The sequence below is a fragment of the Mixophyes fleayi genome, chromosome 12 (assembly GCF_038048845.1).
Source record: "Mixophyes fleayi isolate aMixFle1 chromosome 12, aMixFle1.hap1, whole genome shotgun sequence".
Taxonomy (NCBI): domain Eukaryota; kingdom Metazoa; phylum Chordata; class Amphibia; order Anura; family Limnodynastidae; genus Mixophyes; species Mixophyes fleayi.
Genome location: NC_134413.1, coordinates 56,070,238 through 56,096,995, shown reverse-complemented (window position 1 = coordinate 56,096,995; position 26,758 = coordinate 56,070,238). Strand labels below are relative to the sequence as shown.

Below are 26,758 nucleotides of genomic sequence, written 5' to 3'. Positions count from 1 at the left end.
ATCTAAATAGACGACCACGAAACAACCAAGGAATTCCCGATGAACTTCATTGATCAAGTCCTGGAACACTGCAGGTGCATTGCTAAGGCCAAACGGCATGACCAGATACTCGTAGTGGCCAGAGTGCGAATTGAATGCCGTCTTCCACTCATCTCCTTCCTTGATACGGATGAGATTATACGCTCCACGAAGGTCGATTTTTGTGAAGACCGTAGCCCCTCTCAATTGATCAAAAAGTACGGAAATGAGCGGGAGAGGATAGGTGTTCTTAATTGTGATAAGATTCAATCCCCGGTAATCTATACAGGGTCTTAGCCCTCCATCCTTTTTGGATACAAAGAAGCATCCTGCTCCTACGGGAGATTTAGATGGCCTGATAAAGCCTTTCTCCAGATTTTCATCGATGTATTCCTGCATGGATTTGGTCTCGGGAACAGAGAGAGAGTACAGGCGACCCTTAGGCAACTTGGAACCAGGAATAAGCTCGATGGCACAGTCGAAGTCACGGTGAGGTGGTAAGGTGTCAGCAGCTTTCTTGGAGAACACATCCCAGAACTCATGATATTGTGAGGGAAGCTGCTCCGGAATAGACTGAATCACCCGCAGGGGCAGTGACAAGCAGGACTGTGTACAATAAGAGCTCCACTGGACAATTTCTCCTTTTACCCAGTCCATGACAGGGTTATGACGGGAAAGCCATGGGTGGCCCAAGATTAAGGGAACTGAGGAACAATCGATAAGGAGGAAGGTTATTGACTCTTTAATTGTAGTGGCGAGGTCTCCCAGGAAATCTTGCCACCATGCAACGGACCTCCATCTAAGCCACAGACGGTAATAGCGGACTTGAGTTCTACCATCGGAATTTTAGCAGCGCGTGCGAACCCGATGTCCAGGAAGTTGCCTGCAGCTCCACTATCAACGAAGGCGGACAGGTCCATTGAACGAGCACTAAACGTGAGTTGTGCAGGGATCAATAAGGCGTTTTTCGGGGAGACAATCTGTAGACCTAGGTGAACTTTCCCCTCGTTCCCTAGGCATGCTCTTTTCCCGGCTTATTCGGGCAGGAACGGGAGAAGTGGCCTTTTGTGCCGCAATAGAGACATAAGCCCTGTGATCTTCTCTTGTCTCTTTCCTCAGGGGAGAGACGATACGCTCCCAATTGCATGGGTTCCTCACCATCCGTGGGAACAGGAATGAAGCCGGATAGATGTGATGATGTCTCCTTTTCGGTTCTCCGCTCTTTAAATCTCCTATCGATTTTAATGGAGAGGTGCATCAGATCCTCCAGAGAGGTAGGAGATGGGTACTGCACCAAAGAGTCTGTGACCTGTTCCGACAGGCCAAGACGGAACTGACTCCGCAAGGCAGGATCATTCCATCCACTATCAGGTGACCATCTACGGAATTCAGCGCAGTATTCCTCTGCCGAGCGCCGGCCTTGTTTTAAGGCCCTTAGATGAGCTTCAGCGGAGGCAATACGGTCCGGGTCGTCATATAATAGACCTAACGCCTCGAAGAAAGCGTCTACTGACTGCATGGCAGGACTGGTCTGCGGCAAGGAAAACGCCCAGGACTGGGGGTCACCCTGTAGAAGGGAAATGATAATCCTGACCCTTTGATGCTCTGACCCAGAGGAGCGGGGTCTCAATCGGAAATAGAGCTTGCAGCTCTCCCTGAAATTCCGGAACAGGGACCTATTTCCAGAGAAGCGATCCGGCAAGTTCATCTTAGGTTCACAGACGGAACTTGAAGTGGGTTGTGACACTTTTGCGGCTTCTTCTTGAACAGACAGACGCTCAGCCAATCCCTGGATCATCTGATATAAGGACTCAACATGGGCTGCCAGGGCTTGTGCCGGAGACGGTGAGGATCCACTTGCATCCATTCCAACCACGTCTCCGTGAGTGGGCCGGTTATAATGTTAGGAACCCCTCCAGCCGGCACAACACAACCCGGAGTCTACTCTGCCAGTCAGGTGTTCACTGGAGCCCCTGATGGTGGGGACAGACTGGGCTGCAGACTGACAGAGGGTCGTGAAGTGTGTACCGGCTGGGGAGAACCCAGGCAAGAAGAGTCAGGTCCACGCAGAGGTCAAAGGTCGGCAGCAGGTAACAGTAACAATGAACAAGCTGAGGTCAGAGGTCACAGGCAAAGTAGCAGAACGGGTAAACGAGCCAAGGATCAGGGTCACAGGAAACACAAGCGAAGTCAAATACGAAGCCAAGGGTCATACACGGGAAGTCAAAACGTAGATACAGGAACAGGAACTGGAACAAGCAGGTCAGCAGACTGGAGCACAGAAGCTATAACCGGCAATGAGGCAGCAGACCTCATTGCCTTAAATACAACCCACAACCAATCAGAACCTGCCCCTAGACATGGCCACACTTATATTATATATTATAATACTCTATATTCAGTCCATTTGGAGTGAGGGTTCTGACCAAATAAATGGCTTTTGATTCCTCCCTGTTCAGTTTGGGTATTACCCCCTCTTCAGTTTTGAGTCACTTGTTTGATACCGATAAAGGATGTACCTTGATGGCTACAATTATTATAATATACAGGCGATTGGATTACTATAAGAATCACATCAAGATATATGTTACATACGGGTAACCAGAAGGTTGTGACATGAACTTGGGTTTGATACAGTTTTATCAGAGCTTCATTCTGCACTATAGTTCCCAGGATTCATGGAGTTTGAGTATATGAACATCTGGAAAATTAAGGTACACCACGGATCAAAGATATACTAATAGCGCGATCACCACAGATCAAAGATATACTAATAGCGCGATCACCCAATCAGAGATCAACACACAACTGGGAGCTCTATAAATTAACATCCACTAACATCGTAATCACCTCCCTTGAGAAAGTCTTCTAAGACGAAACGCGTTGGGACTCCGCCCCCATTTCATCTATTGGCCAATAGTAACCAACCGGAAGTGACCTCAGACGCGCAAGCCAGGACCGGAAGCGAGTGGCACGCGTTATGTGGACCGCTCACTTACCCTCACAGTAGTGGAATTGATCACCCACTGCTGTCTGGATTATCTGGAATATTACTCTGCACGCTGCAATCCATCAGCAGGACCGCTACGAGAGACTGACCTTATTACTCACAGTCACGCAATCGCAAGTATTGGCCCCACCAATTGTGGGTTACATATCAAATCAATACCATCTTCTATTAGGTATATTATTTTCAGTACACTCTCCATAACTCATGAAGAAAGGGCTGTTCTTTGAACTAACCCTTCATTTAATTTCAAAGTGTTTAAATTCCAAGTACCCAATCAGGACATTGTGATTCCCACCTAAGACCGTGGTAGTTCTGTGAAAGAGGATGGTTCTCTTCTTCCTCTGGACGTTGTCAGGGCTTTGAGGATCTATGTTCATAAGATCTGTGGAGAGCGGACAGCATGTTCTCGAAAATGTGACTGCACATTCTACCAGATCAGTAAGTGCTTTCTGAGTGTCATTGGAGCTGGGCTTCGGCTTAGCAACTGTGTCAGTAGGCCACTTTGTCTTCAGTTCACACGTTCACCAAGTTTTACAAGTGTAACATTTTTGCACCCAATGATGCCAGTTTTGGACTGAAGGTGCTGCACACCACAACTTCTGAGTGTACCCACCCGTAGGCAACTTTGTGGTGTCCCCAAGTGTTCCAGTGTACCACATAGGACAAAAGGTATTTTTATACTTGTGTTAAATCCTTTTTTCTGAGTTCATTGGGGGAAACTGGACACCCACTCTAGTGCCTTTAATTTATTCTTGTTGTCATGGTTTTAAGTTTAACAGTTGTTGGTGGAAAACCTTTTCCTCTCTCTCCCTTCTCTGTCCTTTTGAGGCTTTGTTAAACATTTACTGAAGCTCCCAGCTGGCTGTGGGGTGGTGTAGAGGGGAAGGCATTTGACTGTTAGGTGGGAATTCAATTGCACAAGAACACTTAAGTTGTATTGAGGTACCCACAAATTGCTGATGTTTGCTAGCAATTCTGAGGCAATGTTTTGATTACTGCACATCCAACAGGACAGTGAATTCTATCTTGCCTTTAGAGCCAAATTTAAAGTGCCAAAACTGGTGCTCAGCCTGTATATCCAGTGTTCAAATGTCACCCAGTAAAGGAATAATGATCGGAAGTATAAAAATCCCTTTTTTAAAATATTGTATTAAAGCTAGCTTTAAGAACCAGAAATGCATTTTTGTTTCTTAGAGATGAGCCCCAACTCCAGGTAGCATGACAGCAGTGTTTCACATGCTCTTTGATGTGAACATTTGTCACAGTTCAACTCATTTCGATCTTCCAAACAAATGAAAGGGGCCAGTTGCATGACTTTTTTTACATTTTATTTAAATACAAGTGTACATTAATATAATATGTACTTCTAAAACAAGCATGCAGATAAAAACTAGTAACCTTAAAATTAAATGCATTTTATTGATTCATGTCTAACACAACACAATGTCAGGAACTGGATGAGGTGTACTACTAGAGAACTTGCTTTTCAGATACATGGTACCAATTAAACCTTTGAGAAAGGTACCTACTTTTTGTCCACATTGTTGATATCTCCCTAAGAATCTGCACCAAATCAATCGTTTTCTACAGTATAGGGACATTTATGAAAACTGGGGCAATAGTAATCTCTGTGCTGTAACCTATAGCAAACCATCAGAATGCCATTTTTCCTTGTATAATTTGAACATGAATAATCAAACAGCTGATTTGTTGCTATGGGGATTCCTTTTTTACCCTTAATGGGTCACCAATTTTCAGAAGTCTTAACACACTTTTTGTTTTTGGTTGTTACTTAAATCCTAATTTAATTAGTGAATGTTAAAGAAAAAATGCCTTAATATAGTGTGCTTTAGTACAACTCTTAAAACATATTCTTGAACATTCCCTTGCACAATGATTGTGTGTCCTTTATTTATTTTTATTTTTTTTCAATTCATTTATTCATTATACCTTCTATTTCAGTGAAGGATTTAAGAACTGGCATCGCGTTACCTGGAGCAAAGTCTTTTTATGGGCATAGCATTATAAAAGGTAATATATATTGACATTATAAAGGGTAGAACAAACATGATGAAAACTATTAATTGCCCACATTTACTTTTATTAAGTAACCATTTTTGTAATTGCTCAGCCATGTTTAGCCAAGGTATGAATTTCTGTAAAATTTCAAACCTACAACATTTTCTGGTTTTCTTGAAAATGCTAATGAAATATGGATGTTTGTCCAGACTTGCTTGAACATCTGGAATAATCATATACTTAAGTGTTAGGGACATTAATGATAGTTTTATCATTTGGGAAGGAGTGTTTATTTTTAAGTATTGTGTGAAACGTATAGGAGGTTTGAATGTCTACCAAGAAGAAATAACGTTTTATATATTTATATTAGGATAGTTTCTCTTAGTGTCCCCCAACAGGACGTGCTAGACAAAGGGGTATAGTCGGTAGTCCCAAACAGTTAAATCTGTGAGTGTAGCTCCACCCTTACTGTACCCCTCTCACAAGGAGTACTCATTTTTAGTTTTAGCGCCCTCAGGAGTCGGACATGTTCTCCAAGGCTCCTGCCCTGGAGTTAAAATATATATATAATTTTTTTTATTACAGTTTTCTTGATTTCATTCATTATACTATAGGGGGGGGGGATTGCTGAACTCAGGGACGCCTCCCAAGAGTTGGACAGCCTGCGGCCTTCCTCTAGCCCGGGTCTCTGAGCTGGGGTGAGTAGCTTTGACAGCTATCTCGCCTCCAGCAGAGACGGCAGCTGTTTTTTTTTTCACACAGGCTGAACAGTTGCAGCCGTGACCTCCGCACACACACACAGGTGCTGCGATCACACCCCCTCCCTCCTAGGCAAAGAGCATTGCCGGCAAGAAGGGGGATTTAGCCAGCCACAGCAGGATCTCTGTTGGATCGGAGAGTCCAGCTGTTGTTACGCTTCACGCAGGAGGGCACAGAACGCAGCGGTGACCAGGATTTTAGCAATCTCTGCCACTATTTTTACAATAGGAAGGAGCGTTTTAAAACTTCTCCCCCCGCTTCCTGGCGCCACAATGGAGCGATCAGCGACATTTTCAGCCTGCACTGAACGGAACCCTGCTGTGCCCCTCCATACAGGATAGTTTTTTTATGGTCCTATTTCACCCATTTCAGCCAAGCTTTTGTGTGAAAGAGTGGGTGCATGTGAAGCTGCCATTCTTTTGGCCATTCAGTTCGATTAATGCAATAAAAACCATCAGGCTGTAAACTATAAAGGATCACCAGATATATATTTGGAATACATCAATGGGCCCTTAGTGTCATACAGATACAGCTATTTTATTTATATCACCTGCATAACTGTTTAATTTACTATTTTATGTCCTCTGTTGAGCATATATAGTTTTCTCTGTGGCCACATTCTAAATATTCACCATGACAAAGGAACCTCTAAGAAGGGGACTGCTGCAAGGGCTGTTACGCATTTAATTGTGCAAAGTGTAACACTAAGTTGTCTTGTGGACAGTCTGCCCAGAGGTCCTGTGTGCAGCTTGTGAGGCGGAGAATTGGGACCAGAGCCAGATCCAGTCTACGTCTGCATCTGCGGGAGAACCTGCTTGGCTGCGTCCTTTGACATTAACCTTAGCAAAGTTGACGTGGGTAATATCAAACAGTGAGGTAGGTCAATTTTCCACTTCTACTTCTGCATCACGCCACTCAGGTTTACAAACTGGCCAGCCCGCTACAGGTGGAATCCTCTTTGGTGCAGACGTTTGCGGTCTCTGCCCAGGGTTTGTTTAAAGCCACTTCCTTGCTGGAACACATTCTGAGTGGAGGTGAAAGACCTTCTCATAAGTGTCAGGTCTCACAGGAGGCTAGGGTTGTAGACTCTACTTCAGACCTTTCATCAGAGGAGGATGGTGACAAGGATTCTGTTAGTGTGGACGAATCATCCACTGTTCAGGGGTAGATGGCTTTGTGCTGGGGGTTAGACAAACTTTAAGTTTTGCCAACCCAGAGATATCACGTGCAGGTGGTTTCTCACTTTTTAAATGGCAGATGAAACAGCTTATTTCCTTTCCTCCATCCCCACAATTAATGATTGCGGAAAAAGCCTGACCACCGGCTTCACATGCCTGGAAGGTTTAGAGCTATCTACCCACTGCCCGTTGAAGAATTTGAAAATCCTTCCCCCCCCTACGAGGTCTGACAGATCATATCAGAGAGGTCTCTAACTTCATTGGTCAGGCATCCTTCCTTAGATGTTAATTGGGTTGTTGCAAAACTTTCTGCGCTTTTCATAGCGGCTAGACGTTCCCTGTGGCTGTGATGTTGGTTCGCGGATGTGAATTCTAAACACACACTAGAAGTTGCCCCATTTGATGGCATCTTCCTTTTTGGAGCTTTGTTAGGCCAGCTCATCTCTGAAGCTACAGGAGGAAAAAGCTCCTTTTTGCCAGTGATACAGGCCACACCTAAGCATTACAGGTTTCGTTCCTTTCTCCTTTTTAACAAAGTTAGAGGATCCCCTAGCAGAGGTCCGTCAAATGCTCTCTTGAGCCGATGCCCCTTCAGACGAGGAAATGCTAAACCGACTGAGTCTATCTCCGCTTGACGTGTCTCCCATCCACATAAATGTGGTGGGGGTGCGTCTACTATTATTTCGGGATAAGTGGCTGGAATCATTTGTTGACCCCTGGATCGGGGGCATTGTCATGAGGGGTATGTCATAGACCTGTCCGACTTCCCTCAATGTCGTTTTTTCACCACAGAGCTTCCAACCTGTGATCTTCAGTGCAGAGCTCTCCAAGTAGCAATCCAGAACCTGCCAGGATTCGGGGGTAATCATTCCAGTCCCGCCACTGGAAAGGGGTTTGGGGTTTTATGCCAACCTCTTCCTTGTCTCAAAGCCAGACTGCTCATTCAGGCCAATTCTAAATCTGCAGATCAGAGTCCTGAGTTTCAACATGCAGTCTCTCGGGTCGGTCATTGCGGCCATGGAACAAGGAGAATTCATGGCTTCTCTGGACGTAAAGGACGCTCGCTTACCTTCATGTGCCGATATGACAGGGCCATCAGTGCTTAATCCACTTTGCATTAAGTGACGACCACTACCAGTTCAGGGCGTTACCTGATGATGACACTAATGGCTGCCCTTCTCCATTCACAAGGTATCACTGTAGTACCTTATCTGGACGATCTTCTGAAAGCACCGTCCTTCCATACCCTGTCCCGTCACATTCAGATAACAATGACCTTTCTGGAGGCTCATGGTTGGATGCTCAATCTGCCAAGTCTTCTCTGATCCTAGCGCAGAGAATGCATTGTTTAGGTCTGGATTTCGGCGTTTCAGTGGGAACTCCTGCACAAATGGACCAAATCACATTTTCATCTGGACAAGCTGATGCTCACACTATCCTCTCCTGTGCACCAGTCCCTTACCTGATGGCTGCACAGGTCACAACTCTCCAATGGTTGATCTCTCCAAATGACCACCAACGCCATTTTGTCAGGATGGGGAGGGTTCCGCTCAACTCTCAGATTTCAGGGTTTGTGGGACCCTCTGGATGCATCTCTCCCCATCAATGTGTTGGAGCTTCGAGCAATTTACGATGTTCTAGTCTAGGCACAGAGTTTTCTGTGAGGACAACCTGTCAGAGTTCAGTTGGATAATGCAAGGCAGTCGCATACATAAACCATCAAGATGGCACTCTCGGTGCAGGACCATGAACGAATCGACGAGTATAATGTTGTGGGCGGAGCGACACATTCCAATTATCTTGACAATCTTCATTCCTGGAGTAGACAACTGGGAGGCCGATTATCTAAGCCGCAACAGGGTCCATCCAGGCGAATGGTTCCTACATCAGGAGGTGTTCGAATCTCCTAGTCCTACGATGGGGTCGTCCAGATGTAGATATGATGGCCTCTCGGTTGAACTTCAGGGTTCCCAAAATCCAGGGATCTCGTCATAGGATTTGTGGATACCATGGTGATTCTGTGGTGGTTTTATCTGGTCCACCTATTTCCTCCTCCTACCATGCTCCCAATGACTCTAAAGAAGTTGAAAAGGGAAGGAGTGAAGATCATCCTGGTAGCCCCAGACTGGCCACGCCGAGCTTGGTACTCGGACCTTCTAGGACTGGCAATAGAACCTCCGTTCAGAATGCCCCTTCGACCAGACTACTTGTACAAGGTACTCTTCACTGCCCCTCGTTAATTCGGCTGGCTTTGACGGCATGGCTATTGAAACCATGATGCTGAAATCAAAGAGGTTTTCTGCAGCATTGGTGAAAATCATGATAAAAGCCAGGAAGCCTTCTTCTGCTGCCAATTATTATAGAATCTGGAAGGCATATGTTTTCTGGTGTGAAATAAACCATTTTCACACATCTCGTTTTAACCTTTCCAGGTTGCTTGCCTTCCTTCAGACAGGCTTAGACAAAGAATTGCGTTTAGCCTCCTTAAAGTTGTGAGTTTCAGCATTGTCCATTTATTTCCCGCACAAGTTGGCTTTCCTGTCGGAGGTTCACACTTTCCTACAGGGAGAGCTTCATGTTCTTCCCCCATTTGTACACGTGGTAGAGCCATGGGATCTAATCTTGATTCTTCAAGCGTTGGTCAAAGAACCATTTTCAACCCTTAGACTCTGTGGATCTGTGGTATCGCACTTGGAAAGTGGCTTTTCTACTGGCAGTGACTCTGCACACAAAGTATCTGGGTTGAGGGGTTGTACCCCCCACCCTCTTTCTTGTTTTTAATGTGGATCAGGCTGTGCTTCGCACCAAGCCCCCCTTTGTTTAAGGTTGTTTCTTGCTTCCATTTTGAAATTGTAGTTCCTGCTTTTTTTTCCGAGTTCTCGGTCTTTAGATCAGTCCTTGTTACTTTTTGTTACTGCGGAACTTCGCAAAACCACAAATCTCTTTGTGCGGTATGATGCATGCAAATGCGGTTGGCCGGCCTCCAAGGTGTCTTTAGCTCGATGGATCACTTCCATAATCAAATTGGCTTACAAAATGTCAGCTAGGCCGGTGCAAAGAGGTTTGTCAGCTCATTTGACCAGGGTTGTGAGTGCTTCCTGGGCTGCGCGTCACGGAGCTTCAGCCAAACAGCTGTGCCGACCTGGTGTGGTGGTCATCTGTCCAGACTTGTGATATTATATAGGTTGCAGGGCATCTCAGGATGCACAGCTTTGGCCATATGGTTTTGCGTGCAGCCTTGTCAGAGCAGTCTCCCTTAGTTGCAGCTTTGGGATGTCCCCTATGTCTAGCAGTGTCTCCCAATGGGATGTAAGAGAAAATAGGATTTTTGTACTCTCCCTAAAATCTCTTTCTCGTAGTCCATTGGTGGACACTGCGTGTCAACCCTTGCTCTGAGTGTTTGTTGGGTTGACTCTTTTTTTTATATTTTTTTATTTTGTTGTTTGTTAACCTATTTTCGACCCTCCTTCAGGGTTTGTTATACATAAACTGAGTACTCCTTCCTAAAATGAACAGAGCAATTACTGACTTGATGTGTTGTAGAGGTTCAAAACAATCGAAGGCTATTACAGATTTTCAAACACTTTCTAGTGAAAATAAACTTACAATAGCGATGCTATTGTAAAGAATCCGCCTTCACCTTCCAATGAGAATACCATCAATGTTCCCGTAGTAAATACTTGTATCGAGGACCGTCTTCAAATACCAAAAGCTGTCTGGTATAAATAAGTAATACAGAGGATCCGTCTTTGTCTCCCCTCTCCGTCAGAGAGTAAACATGAAAGGGAAGAGAAATGGAACAAAATCTAGTGTAGTACGTTTAAAACCATAAAATTTATGAGAAATAAAAACCACATAGGACAAGAGATATAATTGGCCGTACCAGATGACAAATAGTAACAATCCTAGAATAACTACGTTCGAAAAACGAAGCGTCCAAATGATTGTTACCGCGAGTCCAGTTACAGGGTTGCCAACACTCCCGTCCGTCAATCACTGACGCGTTTCGACTTGGAAAAAGTCTTTATTAAAGTTGTGGATACATCTGGCAATCCTCTCTTTATAGCATTGGCGGGTGCACATGTGTTCAATCAATACGTACAATTATCTTGAATTTAGTAAAAATACATGTATACATAATTCAAAACATTAATGTGTAAAACTAATACAGGAAAAAGTGTTCTTTACAAAGAATTGAAATCTATCCATGCGCAAATACATCTACTTCATAATCGGCTTAAAACCCCTTCCTGATATTCACGCATGTAAAAAAAACAACAGTATGTAACCGATGGAGTTGATGTCATATGTAAACATTACAATATAAGTTGATATAGAATATAGGCATTCATAAATTTTGTGTATCATTTAGATCTGCGCATGAGTGAGAAAACCCATTATACTGCTCCATAGTAATAGTAGCCCATTCATAAGTATCACATGCGCGGGAGGAAAAGTAGTGAATGCTTGATATCTATACTTACAAAGTCCGTGAAAAATAAAAGTCACTATACAAAAACAAGTTTCATTTTGCTATAACATAAACTCTAAATACAAGTATTCCAAATGGTAAATATTAAACATCCAGCAGTATTTTATATTAGCGGGTGTGTTTGTCTCAGGTAATATGAAAGTCAATAAACGCATATTGTATATCGTACATTGATTTAGAAGATTCTTAATAATCTGGGCATCTATAAGAGGGCCCACTGTACGACTACATGATGTTGCATTCATAAATATCACATATACGGAGAGAATAGTAATGAACACTATATATCCATATTTGTAGAATCCATATCACATAAAAATCAAAATAAAAATGTATTTATATTGCTCAAAAATGGATATAAATATTTGATATGATAAGTATTAAACATCCAGCAGTACTTTTTGTTAGCGGATGCATATATCTAAAAATTATAAAAATCAATTAGTGCATAATGGATATCATGCATTATTTTGAATTGACAGTGTGTACAAAGAATAGAAAAAAATCAGCAAAATAGAATGATGTAAAAGCAATCCGCAAACTATACAAGAATAGAATATTGTCAGCATGTCATTTGATTTTCAATTATAAGGCATATTATATGAGTAGAGAGGAGGTGGGGGAGGGAAATGTAAGAGCTACAAAACAATCTCTGTGTATTGATATGGAGGTCAAGTTGGATAGCAAGTAATGAAATAATTAAAATAATGACAGTTTTTGCAAATATGTTTGTAATGTGAAGGGTCAGACTAATGGCCAGAGGTGGTGTAGAGGAACCAAGTTTCCCAGATGGGTGCATATTTATCTGCTGTGCCCTGTATTTCAGTAAATTCCTCCATAGAAAAAATGAACAAAATTTTGTTCTTTATGGAGGACCTGGCGGCACTTAGCCTTCTAAACTTATTGATCGTATTCTATGCCCCAAACCAGAGACATTGAGGCACAGCAGAGCATTCTAAGGAGAGAGCTCCAAGATATGGCCATTAATTGTCAACCTGACCTGCTTGAAGAAAAATAAAAAAAAGCCAGGACCCGCCGCAAACACCTCCTACCTAGTAGGAGGTCCGATACGCAATGAACTTAGTTCATTGCAGTAGGTTTATTTATAGTATTAGGGGATTTTCCCACTAGCGTGGGAAAATCACCTAATACTGTAAATAGACATAACATCGGACCTCCTACTAGGTAGGAGGTGTTTGCAGCGGCTCCTGGCTTTCTTTTATTTTTCTTCAAGCAACATAAAAAATCATGGATGTTACAAATATGGGCCCCTCCTGGGTGAAGAACAGAAGACTTCAAGCAACAATGGCCTCCCCCTGGGCAGAAGATGTAAACAGATTTCAAGCAGGACTTTTGGAAGTACAAATATTTTGAACTTTGTCAGGCATGGACTTTTGGAAGTACAAATTACTTTGGGACAGGGGCAAGCTGGACTTTGGATACAAATTTATTTTGGACTTGGTTTACAGCCATTTTTGGATTGAAAGCTGCAGACAAAAGGAGAAAACTTCATTGGTGAGTATCAGGGAATTTATTATTTTTAATAAAAAAATGTGCTATAAATGAGGGTGTTTATTGTGGGTTTATTATTTTTTTTAAATGTTAGTGGTTTTAAAAAGGGAGTGATGGTTTATTTAACATTTTATTTTGTGTAACTACAGGTCCCAGCCAGCCGTGGGTGTCGGGGCATGTTGGCACTTGTGGTTCTCCAAGTGCCAACATGCCCCAAGTGCCAACATGCCCTGGCTGCCGTGGGTATGCTGATGCATGTAGTTATACAAGTAGCAGCATGCCCATAATATTTAAGGCAACCTGGCTGGCTAGCACTAGTAGTTCCACAAAACAAAATGGCGTCTGTTTGTTTTTTTCACTATTTTATCGCCGTTATTACCCTGCACCCACCGCCCAGGGGTGTAGGAAGAGCCCTAGTGCTAGCTGGGCCCCCGCTCATTTTTTTTTTTTTTTTTGACGGACCCCATTACATAGGGAATCCAGCCCAGCGCTGAACAGTCTGGGGTTGGTTAGTCATTATGGCAGGGGGACCCCTGCCGCATGTCCCACTGCTATAGTGCCTCCAACCCTGGCTGATTTGCCTAGTGCTGGTTCCAAGAAAATCAGGGGAAACCCCCCCCCCCCGCAAAATTTTTCCCCGATTTTTGCACTGAACCAGCAGTAGCCAGGCAGCACTAGGGTTAAGCATGAATAGAGGGGGGGACCTCACGCTTTTTTTTTTTTTTACATTTCTCTATTCTTTACAGTTTTTACAGCTGCCGGAGCTCTGGCAGCTGTATGACAGGGCAGTGTAACAGTGATGTGTATACAACTCGCTGCTACAACAGAGGAGAGTTTGCCAAACATGGGAGTGTTTGAAATCGCAGCAAATCGCCGGAGATAACTAACGATTTTGAAGATCAGGGTAAACACCGTGATTTGCCACGATTTTAACACGCTGGCAAATTCGGACCTTGATACATTTACCCCCTGAAGTGTAATATCAGGGCCTTTTAGAAGGTATTCATTAAGTCGCCAGGAGAAAAGTGGTTTGGGAGAAGAGAAACCTGTGATCTCCACGGCTGTGGGAGTATGATCAGACCAAGTTAAAGGGTATATGTGGGCATATATAATGTTGGAGCTGACAGATTCACCCAGGATTATCATTTCTATTCTAGTGTACAGGTCATGAACTCTGGAATAAAAAGTAAAGTAAAGGTCCCTAACTCTCCATGAGACATACAGTGGATGATTTTTAAGTAAAGCTTTGAGAGCCATGGAGGTCCGCTCCTGGCATGCTACAGAAATGGACAGAGGAGGGTTTAATCCAATTTGTTAAGGATTGTGTTAAAGTCCCCAGTCAGGACCACTTCTCCCTTTCTGTGTTGAAATCATTTTTCATGGAGCAAAGAGAAAAAGGAAGCCTGAGCCTGGTTCAGGGAATAAATATTTACAAGAGTAATAGGGGTATTATTTAATGTACCTCGGATAATAAAATGCTTGCCAGTTTAATCCGTTACATCCTCATCAGGTTCAAAGTTTGTTTGGATGACCAGTAGGATAGCTACCCCTCTCTTCTTATGTCTAGAATCGCACTCCTAAAAGACACTGACATACCTCCTTCATAGCAGCTCTGGATGTTTTTCCTTCTTGAAATGGGTTTGCTGCAGGATGTCAAGATCTGCTGACAGCTGCTTTAAAGAAAAGAAAAGTTTAGATTGTTTCTAAGGACTGTAAAGCCCCTTCACATTAAAGAAGACTATTTTAGTGGACATTTATAAATCTACCACTAAATAGTAGTATAACTCCAATGGTGTGTGTGTGTATATGTGTATGTATATATATGTATGTATATATATGTATGTATATATATATATATATATATACACAACAAAGACATAGGAGTAGGTAAAAATATAAAAGAAGGGGACTTGCAGGGGAAGAACGGGGGGAGGGGGAATACGGCTAGGTAAGGAATGGGGACATGGCTAGTAACACTCAAATTGGTAGCCATAGTGGCCGAGCAAAAGAGTGGGCAAGAAAGTCTAGAGATTAGCGTAAAGAAGACGTGGGCCTAGCCCAGAGGGGTAGATTAGGTCTTGTTAAAAAGCACCCAGCAATCAAACTGAATAAAGTGTAAAGATTGATAAATATTAATAACATTAAGCATCAGAGCGTAAAATCCATACCAATCCATAACATTGTAAAGTAAAACTGAAAACCCACAGTCTATTTCAAAGGTAGCAGTCCCTGAAAATGCTAAATATAAATAGTCAAGATACCAGTGTAAAACTCCAATTAGGAGTCATGAAGGGCAATTCCAAGACTCGCATAACAGGAAAGTAGGGATACTCTCCCAGTTACATATGCAAGATCAATATCCCCAAGAGATAATAACCAATAGTCCTAGAGGTATTCTAGTGGTCGCCAGTGAAGACAAGACAAGCGGGATCCTCGTGTTCCAGATACCACCAACAAAATCTGTCTAGGGACCCGCTGAAACAAAGGTACTGCAGATGTAGCATGGAGTGCAGATGTAGACGATGAGAGAGAAACAGAGTGGGGCGAAATGTTCAACTGTTCAATGCAGCAAAAAGGTTCAACCTTTCCTCTGGTGTCTGAGCAGAAAGAATCTTACCGCCGTAGGGCATCATGAGGTTGAAGGGAAAACGCCATCTAAATTTAACTTCTTTGTCTCTGAGAATTTTGGTGAACTCTCTCCGTTCATTATGTCTCCGCTAGGTAGTCTGGGCCAGATCCTGAATAACTGCAAGCTGGAGGTCTTCAAAAAACTACTTATCTCTTTGTCTGAAAGCCGAAAGAACCAAATCCTTGGATTTATAATGTTGCATCCGCGAAACAGCATCCCGTGGAGGGGCGGATCTTCGAGGCTTGGGTCTCAAGTTTCTATGAACTCTATCCATGTGTAGCTGGTCCGAGGAAATGTCAGGAACAAGATGGTGAAAAAGTGCAGCAGAAATGGTTTAATTTGAGAAGTCAATGGTTTCAGGGATATTTTTAATTTGCAAGTTATTTCTGCATACTCTGTTGTCCAAATCTTTCTGTAAATCCTAAATATTTAAGAAATAGGACATTGGAGTTTGTACGGATTTCCCCAGTTCCTACTGAAGGTCAGCCATTTCATCAAATTTATTTTCCAGGGTATCAGCCCTATGAACTTTTGCTATTTCAGAGATCAGACTGTAAAGAATGTTTCAGAGACCTCATCACGTTAAGGATTCTGGCAATGTCACCCTTCGTAGAATGTTACAGTTAGTCTTCCTCCAGCTGAGAGTATGGTGTCGTTGGCGAAGAGCCAATAGTGAGGTCTACCATGAGGCCAGACCTCTTCCGTCATTTAAGAAGCAGTTTGGGAATGCCCTGAGATGTCTCTGACTTTTTTTTTTTTTTAGATCTGGGCATCGTAAACCTTGTAAAGGTAAGATCACATTGTGTAAGAAATTATGCAGACTAATGGTTAAATCACAGATGTCATAGAGAATTGGTGTCCCTGTGTGGGTGAAGTGGTATTTAAGGTTTCATAGTAACGTAAGGAGGTGGAGAACTGGGTGACAGAGCGTCTCCAGGGAACTGTGGGAGTAATGGTGAAAGATGCAGGTTGCTTTACTGAGAGTAGCTGTGATAGAGATAATGAAGTAAAGTGTGCTCAATAGAATTCAAGATAAAGGGCTAATTGGCAAATTTAATATTTATACATTCAGTCTCCAGACACAAGGGGGTAAATTTATCAAGCTGTGGGTTTGAAAAAGTGAGCAAGTTGCCTATAGCAACCAATCAGAATCTAGATATCTAGATATCATTTGTTTAGTACATTCTACAAAGTTACAGCTAGAATTTGATTGGTTGATATAGGCAACATCTTCACTTTTTCAAAACCTACAGCATGATAAATTTACCTCAAGGTGTTACTTGAGTGGGAGTGTAAACAGTTGTGGTCTCAGTGCCTGCTTGGACACAAAACACAGGGGTTACTCACGCTGGCAGCTGCGGCGATCCACTGTCTTCAGGACTGACGCAGGAAGCTGGCCAAATGGTTCCCTGTGGTCTGGACAGAGTCAAGGAGGTAAGCGGCTGGTAATTCAACCTGGGTGACTGTCGATGGTCCGGTTTTCCGCAGTCTGCCCCAGACGGGGGGCAGGGTATGTGGTACAGAGTCAATACCGAGCCGGCTTGGGCACACAGAAAAGAGCCACTGATTCCAGGGAGGCTTCAATCATCATCATCATCATTTATTTACAGTTGGGCGCAAACCTAGTAATAGACAATACTGGATAATACAGACAAAAAGGTGAGAAGGCCTTGCTCGCAAACTTGCAATCTATGGGTCAATGGGAGTCGGACACATGACGTTAAGTCTACATATTGCATTTCGGTCCATCCAGATTACAAAGGTAAAAAGCTGGGCTAAAGGCAGAGACAGGTATGTAGGTGTTCACGAGTCACCAGCAGGGCCCGCAGAGAGGATGGTGGGGGGTAGGCTGCCAAAGATTTTGGCAGCCAATGCTCAATACAGGGGGGAAACAATATGGAGAGTCCCCCCCCGATTTTGTCTCCCGATAGGAGTAGATGGTAGGTGCAGGGGACGGAACTCTAAGGAAGCACGTCCACCATGTTCTGCTGCCAGGCCCCGTCCCGAGTCCTCACTTTTCTTTTTTTTTTTCAGATTCAGAAGAAATGGGCAGAAGTAGATAGCTGGCAGCTTGGTTAGAGAATTACAGGATTGGATAATGCTATTACATTATTAAAATAGGTCTAATCACTTAAAAAAGGCTGGGAGAAAATACAGCTAGAGAAAAAAGATTTTTGCAACCTAAAGAATGAAAGTTTTTGCTGTCAATGATCCTATTGGTCAAGGGATAGATCTTGGATATAGGGAGAGAGGCAGGAATATGCAGAGGGCTTTGGCAACTACAGTATTGTGACAGGTACCACCTGGGGACACATGAAAAGATTGTATCCTCATGGAAGGCAAGAAAATAACCCCTACCAGCAGTATAATCGTACTGCCATTAATCACACTGCCAAAGGGGGCATATCCTCTCCCAACCAATGGATGTGTCTAGCTCCACCCTTGAGCTTATCTAGTGAAGTACTTAAAGTAGACCTCCCACATATCCTGATTTTCCCAGGAGAATACCTTTTTCCACTAGATAGCTTTAACGCTATAACTTAGACATCGGATGCCTTCAACTTACCATGACAAGAGCTTTTAGCTTCCTATAACAGTTTTACCTTGTTTGTTACTTTATAGGGATGGGCTTTATGGCTTCTGCAAACTTCAGGTCATAAGTATGTGAGCCTTGGGTTAAATACAATTTCCAACATTTAAAACTTTAAGAACAGAATTAGAATTAAAGATACACATTTTTAGACACCGCCCTGAACATTGAAAGGCAAACAACACTCACAGCATCCGATTCTCAGCACATTCACTATACATATCGCAACCCAAACATCTACAGCAGGGGTGGCCAGACTTTTGGATTCTGTGATCTACTCTAAAAACCAAAAATATTTAGTGATCTAACGTCTGCATACCTTTCTCATAGGAGAAGGGACATTTTGGCGACAATGGCTAAATTATTTGATTGAAAAAAGCAAGTATTATTTATATTCTATAAAACATAGGTTGACTGCCACTCATTTTAAAGATACAAACAGCGACTCAGGTGCCCTTTCAAATATATGAACACATTTCTTAGAATAACAGGCTCCTACTAGATTACATGATCTCCTTGTTAAGTTTTAAATTATATTTTATTATCTTTAATATGAAAGGAAGTATGATCCAATAGAATATAAGAAAATACATAAATAGGTTAATTCATAAATATGCAGTGTTAACTAAAAACATATAGCAGTCCAACGCATTATTGAATCAAACTCAGGTATTCCTGTTTAAAAATATAAAGACTAGTTTGTTTAGTAGGAACAATAATTAGAGCACAGACATCTGTCCAGACACTATTTGCAGCCCAAACAGACCACAGAAGTATATGAAAAAGTCGATTGTCTGCAGTGGAACGCACTGTTTGCGGTTTGCTTCATTAGTATGGATGTTTCTGAGGGTTCAGAGCAAACAATAAAGCAAAATCTCTGTGCTAAGCATGTGTCTTTTAAAGTGAAACTTCTTTGCATTTTCTTACAAGTCAGGCGCGGGCACAGGTTAAAAGCTCAACTTTCTGCATGAGCTGTGTTGTACTGTTCACCAGTGACAGCCAGGGTCCCCAATCACAGATACCAATGAGTGGTGCACTGGGGGGTCCAAAGTGAGTGCTGATCCGCTGTCTGAAGGGCTCAGGATAGCAGGTCACCTTGTGAATTGCTGAGCAACTCCTCAGACCTCAGAAGCAAGATTATATGGTGTTTAGTAGATGTTGCACTCGGTGGGAGATGCAGGTTACAGCCCTGTAGTGCCAGTGGTTGGGGGGCTAGGGATCCAGAGGTGAGCTTCAGATTAAGTGGGGCCCTGTGTATTGTTATGAGATCGTTCCCCCAAAGGGACTCGCCATGCATGATGATCCGGAAGCTGAACAGTCAGTAATGACTAGTTGCTTGGAGCACAGGGGGAGTGTACGTGTCCAGGAATGTGGTTCCTCCGATAGTTCGTCAACATGTAGCACCACCTCCCCTTCGCCAGTTGTTCTCCGCCATGAGGAAGAAGTTAAATGGAAGCAACATTAACCCGGGAGCTGTTCCAGTACTGGTGCACAGGGCCTCACTGCCAGGACAGATATGGTTGGGGGCCGAGAAGGCCAGGCCCAGAATCTCTGGCAGTAAGTGGCTGGGACACAAAATAGGAATCTCCACTGAACGTTCTGACATGAAGGGCCCGATTCTGCTGGGTCATGGGTCATGAGTTGGGTTAGCTCACTGATGCAGGATGATAAAACATACTCCACAAGTAGAACACCGGCTCAACACGGCTGGTACACATAGACAAAGTGTGCAGGGGAATTGCATGACGTCCCTTCCTTTACAATTTTTAAATTTTCATCTCAACTAATGTTTTTTACTAGGTGCCGCCAAACAAGTTTCACTTCAAAAAGGGAGAGGAGAGCAACTAGGAAGCGAATGCAATGATCTACCAGCTAACTGGCTGTGATCTACTGGTAAATCGCAGGCTACTGTTTGGCCACCTCTGGTCTAGAGTATCACAGTTCAGCTTAAACACACAGTTATGTCACTGCTGCCAGGCAATCACAGCTCTTCTCTCTTACGTCGCTGGGTAGGCTGTGGCTGAGAGCTGTGATGCCGTGGGGGAACTAGACCTCACTCATCAATTGGATGCAGGTGACTGGCATTCTCCATATCTACAGGCAGCAGGGAAGTATACTAGGTTGAAAAAATGTTACGGGATGTTATCGCAACAGCCTTGTGGCAGTCAAAGAACCTACATGCAGCTGTTAGTAGAGATTCCCAGACTCTGTTTAAACATTGCAACAAAAATACTAAGCGCACAGAAAGGCTCATACTAAAATCAATCCTATAATATTTCTGCAGATTGGGTGAATTATTAAAGGGATCTACTGCATGCCACTAGACTCCGGTTACTGCTAACAAACAACAGATTGCTCTTGCAAAAGTTCTGACAGTAGAACGAAATGTGTTAAGCATTTTTTTTCCATATAGCATATTTTTGCCATTGTGGACAACTATTATTAGTAGAATTTTCTATACTGTTTATATATTTTTGTTTGATATGGATAAGATTTTTACGGAATAAACATTGTCACTATTCACACTTCCTGTCCAATTCCTGATCCTACACAACGGCTGTCTATTGTGGAGTGTATGTGTCAATATGGACATGTGCAGACGGTGTCTCTGACTGATTGAGTGAGGGTAACCAGAGAGTCCAACATTGCATAGTTTGGAGGAGTACCTTAACCTATGTACACGTAAGTTTCCACGTGTTTTTCCTGTATTGAGTATAGACGTGTTACATTTATTTTGCTATTCCTTTTGTGGTTTCGGGTGGTGAATATCGAGATTGACCCCTAGGATCCAGTGCATATCTTCCATCATTGCGAGCGGATTATAATTGAATCACTACATTAAGAGACTTGTTCGGATCATCTATGACTTGACTGGACATTAGGAGCGGACATACAATATGCCAATGTTTCTTACAAATGTATTTACATCCCTTCAGTGTAGACCAAGGTAGTGACAATGTAAACAGTATTGCCAAAGGAGATTAACCATTTGCTTTGCTCTGCATATGCTATATATGTTCATTAGAGTGCATTCATTTCAGCCACCAGAGACTTATTTTATTTTCCTGTTGTTTGTTAGCAGTCACTGGGGTCAAGTGGCATGCAGTAGATTCCTTTTAATAATTCCTGCAATCTGCATGAATATTGTTGGATTGATTTGTAGTATAAGCCTTTCTGTGCGTTTAGTATTTTTGTTTGTAAAGTATTCTAGGTTACTTCTGGTGTTGAGGAATTGTTGACTTCATCATTGTCATGTACACTGTAGATTGAGTCCTTGCACACTGAGACTTCAATCCATTCAATACAAAGTGGGGGTGCAGGAGATAAGTCTATCTTCCTGGGAGTTCCAGGAGGTCTTCCAATATTCCGGGACTCTCCCAGACATTACCTGAGGGTAGGCAACTATGACTATAATGGGATGCAAAGGGAATTACAGAGTGAGAATGCTGTGTCTGAATACCCATCTGCTCCTCCTATGGAAAAGGATCCTCCTGCTCCCCCACATGGAATTCTCACTCTAGAGACCTGTACAGACAAATTCTGCAATAATTATTTTTGCCTTTACAGCTTTTTTTATTTTCATATTTATTTTTTTAAGGGATATTTAGCAATAAGATGCAACCTTCTCCTTACTGGCCTCCCCCACTCCCACCTTGCCCCCCTCCGCTCTATACTCAATGCGGCTGCAAGACTCATCTTCCTCTCACGCCGCTCCTCCTCCGCCTCTCGACTCTGTCTCGCCTTACACTGGCTCCCCTTCCCCTACAGAATCCTTTTTAAACTCCTTACCACCACTTACAAGGCTCTCTCCCAGTCTACTGCCCCTTATATCTCTAACCTCCTCTCCATTCACACTCCTGTCCGCTCCCTGCGCTCAGCCAATGATCGCCGCCTCTCCTCCACACTGATCACCTCTTCCCACTCTCGAATCCAAGACTTCTCCCGTGCTACCCCCCTTCACTGGAACGACCTCCCTCGCTCCATCCGTCTCTCTCCCAATCTGTGCTCCTTCAAACGGGCACTTAAAACTCACCTGTGGCCTACCAACCATCCATTTAACCTCTCATCTCTTCTGCTCATCCTCCCTTGACCCCTCATCTCTCTCCCCTTTGATTCACTGGCTCCCTTTTGTGCCTGACTTTGTTTACCCTCCCTTAGGATGTAAGCTCGAATGAGCAGGGCCCTCTTCCCTCCAGTCTCCATACCTGTTCTTCTGCTCCGTCTCTACTGTATCTGCCCTCCCGGAGTTTCTGAAGTACTGGTACTGTGTGTTTATTGTTCTGTACTGTTCTACCCTGTATAGTCTACTGTTTGTACTATGTGCGGCGCTGCGGAAACCTTGTGGCGCCCTACAAATAAACGATAATAATAATAATAATAATAAGAGACTCAAGCTCCCAGAGACTGTAAATGAATATACAGAGGCATCTGCCCTGCACATGAGATGCTATAAAGGAACTTTGTGAGGTAAAATGGTTAAACCTGCTTGTATCATCATCTCTCCTCTGCTGAGCTGCCTATCTTCAAGATTACCTGACTTTAAATTACATGATACATACTAGCAAATAATCATATATTTGTACATATGATTTTGGTGCTTCTGTGTAAACATTGTGGGGGTCAGTTCATTGTGGAGGTGGTTCTTGTTGCTGGCTTTTAAGCAGACAACTATCTGTATTTGAAGCATGGAATTCTCAAGTCTATTCTGGCCATTTTGAAGGACCGCTTGTATTCCTTGTTAATAGCGATTGCAGAGCACAGCTTGATGGGGAACTGCATGCAATTGAACTTGATAAAGCAAAAAGTATTTTCAAAGTCTTCTGAAGTAAGTATGAAGTCTTTATTCCTTTCACATCAGATGTGGACACCTCTCAAGCAGAGAGAGGTGTGTCATGGTGCACACAATTACATGCTTTTATACATTTTAACAGCATCTGTTAGACAATATAAAGATCTATACTCTTATTTACAGTTTGCTAATATGGTAAAGGAGTTTCTATTGAACATTGTCTACCTTGAGATAAGGAAACAGCATAAACCAACATTGTTATAATTGTTGGAATCGCAAATCTCACTTCACTTTATTTAGCTTGATCTTTCTCATTGTTCTTTTAACTTATAGGTAAATAAGATTGTCCTTTTGCACTAAGAATACATCTGCTCAAATCATGTCAAACTTTGACCCCTTTCAGCTGAATTCTAAAAAGAACAGAATTGGACATATAAAACATAAGAATATTGTATTGCTTAATTGAAACAATATTAACCATAAAGTGTCAATATTGTGTCAATCAGGTTGGCTTCCACATCAAACTCAAAGGGGCGTATTCAATTCTTAAAAAGTCCAGCGGCGTTAAAACTATTACAGTTAATACGGTAAAATCTAGCTTTATTTCAGCTCGCGGCTCAGGGAACTGCGAGCTGAAATCCAGCAAGTAAATTACCATATTAACTGCTTTTCCCGCGCACGATTACCGTAATAACGGTAATCGTGCGCGGGCCGCAGGATTTTCTGCGTTTCCGCCGACAATTGAATACGCCTCAAAGGGTATGAAGACTCACTGCCCCATTGCACAACCTGATAGTATGGTGGCTTCAATGACATGGGTTTTAAAGCCACGCACTTGCATTTGGGTTCTGTAGCAGAGTTATGGGGTGTTGCGTAACTGTAGCAACATAATAGAGGCTCCAATCTTCAGCATCAGTTTGTGAAGAGATTGAAAGAATAAAGGAATTCCAATGAGTAATTTAGTGGTGGTCTTCATGATTCTTTGGGGCATATTCAATTCTCGGCAGAAACGCCGAAAATCTCGTGGTCCACGCACGATTACCGTTATTACGGTAATCGTGCGCGGAAAAACAGTTAATACGGTAATTAACTCGCTGGATTTCAGCTGAAATCCAGCTAACTAGTACCGTATTGACGGTAATAGTTTTTACGCGCCGCGAGAACTAAACAATTAAATATGCCCTTTTGTGCTGTCCATTGACTCGTATGTCCTGTTCTTGACGGGAACATAGCTTAGCAGGTACTTGTTGGCTGCTGTGGTGGTGTCCTTTGGTGTTAAAAATGTCCCAATATTTAGTGAAAATGTTTTTGTTTATTAATTTTGGAGTTTTTCCCTTAGGATGAAAGTGTTAAACTATATTTTCATACATGTCGCAAATGTGTGACCGATGTTGGTTTTAACCTTATTTTCATATAATATTTAGCTTTAAATATGCTCCATAGACTTGAACGGCTCCAATAGAAATGTTTTAGATATAGGTCAGGTGTGACCTTCTCACTATTAGTGTTCCAATATATTTAAACATTTATTTTTCTGAGGACAATTGACTCTAACAATGAGTGTTACTGCCTTTATGACATAGCAAAATTAAATCTGTGACCACTAGTTCTCTGTCTAGGCTGTAATAGTTAATTCTGTCACATACATTGTATCCTCTGAATTTAATTTTTTTCTCTCTGTTGCCTGCTCGTTGATCCCAAGCTGTTAGACTGTTTCCCCTACATTTCTTCCACAACCATTTCAGCTGCTTTTGCTGGTGAGCAGGGGATTGTGGTTCCCTCAAGTTCTGTGCAGATGCTGTTGTTGCTATTCAGGTGTTACACAAGCTCTTTGGAAAGCAACATAAGCAAAAAGAGGATAGCACCCACCGCTATGAATATATCGTACTCACAACTGAATATGCTCTGTCCAAACAGTGGAAGTAGAACAAGTATACATCGATGGAGAAGGGAAAAATGAAACCCCTTTCAAACAAAGAGAAGTATTTTTCATCCATGCGTTACAGATCCTTAGCCATAAGCGGCTCAATCAAAAATGTAATTAAAATTTACTTTCGGGAGTTTGCTTTTTAAGTTTTCTCATAATGTGTTTTTTCTACCCCTGTATTGTGTGTTTTTTTTATGTGAATTGAACTTTGTGATTTGTGTTTACTAATGCTTAGTTTTGACTGCTGAATGAAACTGCTTCTGTTTCTACTCCCAGGTTAATGCCATTTTGCTTCTCTTATTAAATGTGCTTACTGTGACTACCTGCATTGTCAATGTACCAGTGAGCTGTTTCTTAGCAATCCTAAAATGATGTTCACATTTGTAAATACCTGTAACTTATCCTTAACATCTGCTTATTCACCATGCCATTAGACATATAATTTTTAAACATTTAAGAGCAGCATTTGGCTTATTAATATTTGCTATTTTTCCCCATCTAAATATTGTGGGAGAATGCCAGCAGTACCTAAAAAGATGTCTTGAACAAGCAGAGTACACCCTCTCCACCTCTCTCATCCTGAGAACACATATGCTCAGTTGCCGCTTTGTTAATGTTTTGTTGGGTTTAGAGACTGGCGTTCCGTATTATGCTGTATTATGAGATTGATTTGTATAGCATAGTATGAGCAAATCTTAACACCAAGAAACTGACGAGTAGACCATATTGTAAAAAATAAAGTTGGGGCAATAAGGGAATGTAAAGTGGGAATTTTTTTAAAAATTTTTTTTGAACTGTTTAATTTGGTACAAGTTACCTCTGCATAGCTACAGGTGCTGAAGTTGGGAGAACAGGAGAACAGGAGAACATGTCACTTGATTGATTATTGGAGAAAAATGTAAAGTGTATAGGAATACAGCCATATAATAATATTTATAAATTTGATTCCAGGTGCCAAGAATCTTAAGTTTAGGCAAGGCCTGTTTATTGAAATTGTTTTTATTTATTTTTTATTTTAGTGGAAGTGCAAGAAGAATCATCACATCTTTTTAACCAGAATCCAGAAAGACACACAGTTGAGGAAAGGTAGTGCGCAAATATTAGTGTTTGAATAGGCACTTAAATGTAGTAGGGACTTTATTCGAGCAATAACCTTCCTTTCCATTAGTAGGACTAGTTGGACTTATACTTAACATTCATGGGTGGCATATTCAATTAGTCACGATGCTGCCTCAACATCGCTGATTTCTCCTCGCACCACTGTTACATCGCCGCGGAGTGCCTTCGTGACCATCCCAGACGCATTCCGCTGCTAATTGAATATGCCACTTTGATGACATGTGCAATCCTGTATTGTGTTGTTTTTTTCCTATAGAAAAACGTTTTGCTACTAACTTATTTGAGACATATGATCACTCTTCAATTTGCAAACACACAGAATATTTTACCACCATTCTCTATGTAATTTTCTGAATAAATTAAACTGCATGTGTCTCAAGCCACAACCCTCTGGTTCACCACTTGTAACCTTGGACCAGTTACGGTATAAACCATTGGTTGAAGTGAGCCGGTATAAATTTAGTGGAATTCTCCACACTGCCCAGTTTAACTTGCCACTTGGTGCTTAATTGTCACAGTCAAAATTGTCTTCGATGCAGAAGCCACAGTGACTGAGCTATTTATATAGGCCACAGTGCATTTTTGTCTCACAAAAAATGGCTGCTTGTATAACTTGATCAGTAATACACTGTAAAATAAAAGTTTATTCACCTGGAACCAGTGGCGGATCCAGGGGAGGGCGATCAGGGCAATCGCCCACCCTAGCAGAGACTTGC

At 42.4% G+C, this 26,758-nt stretch overlaps 1 protein-coding gene across 4 annotated transcripts in view; it reads left to right on the top strand.

Moving 5' to 3' along the window:
* The window catches only part of EXD1 (exonuclease 3'-5' domain containing 1), a 208,068-nt gene that overhangs the window by 17,201 nt on the left and 164,109 nt on the right, over positions 1-26,758 (top strand). For all 4 annotated transcript variants that reach the window (XM_075193375.1, XM_075193372.1, XM_075193373.1 and 1 more), the window contains exons 3-4: positions 4,991-5,059; positions 25,943-26,009. In XM_075193375.1, coding sequence (XP_075049476.1) covers positions 4,991-5,059; positions 25,943-26,009 — 136 coding nt within the window. The remainder of the gene's footprint in view (positions 1-4,990; positions 5,060-25,942; positions 26,010-26,758) is intronic.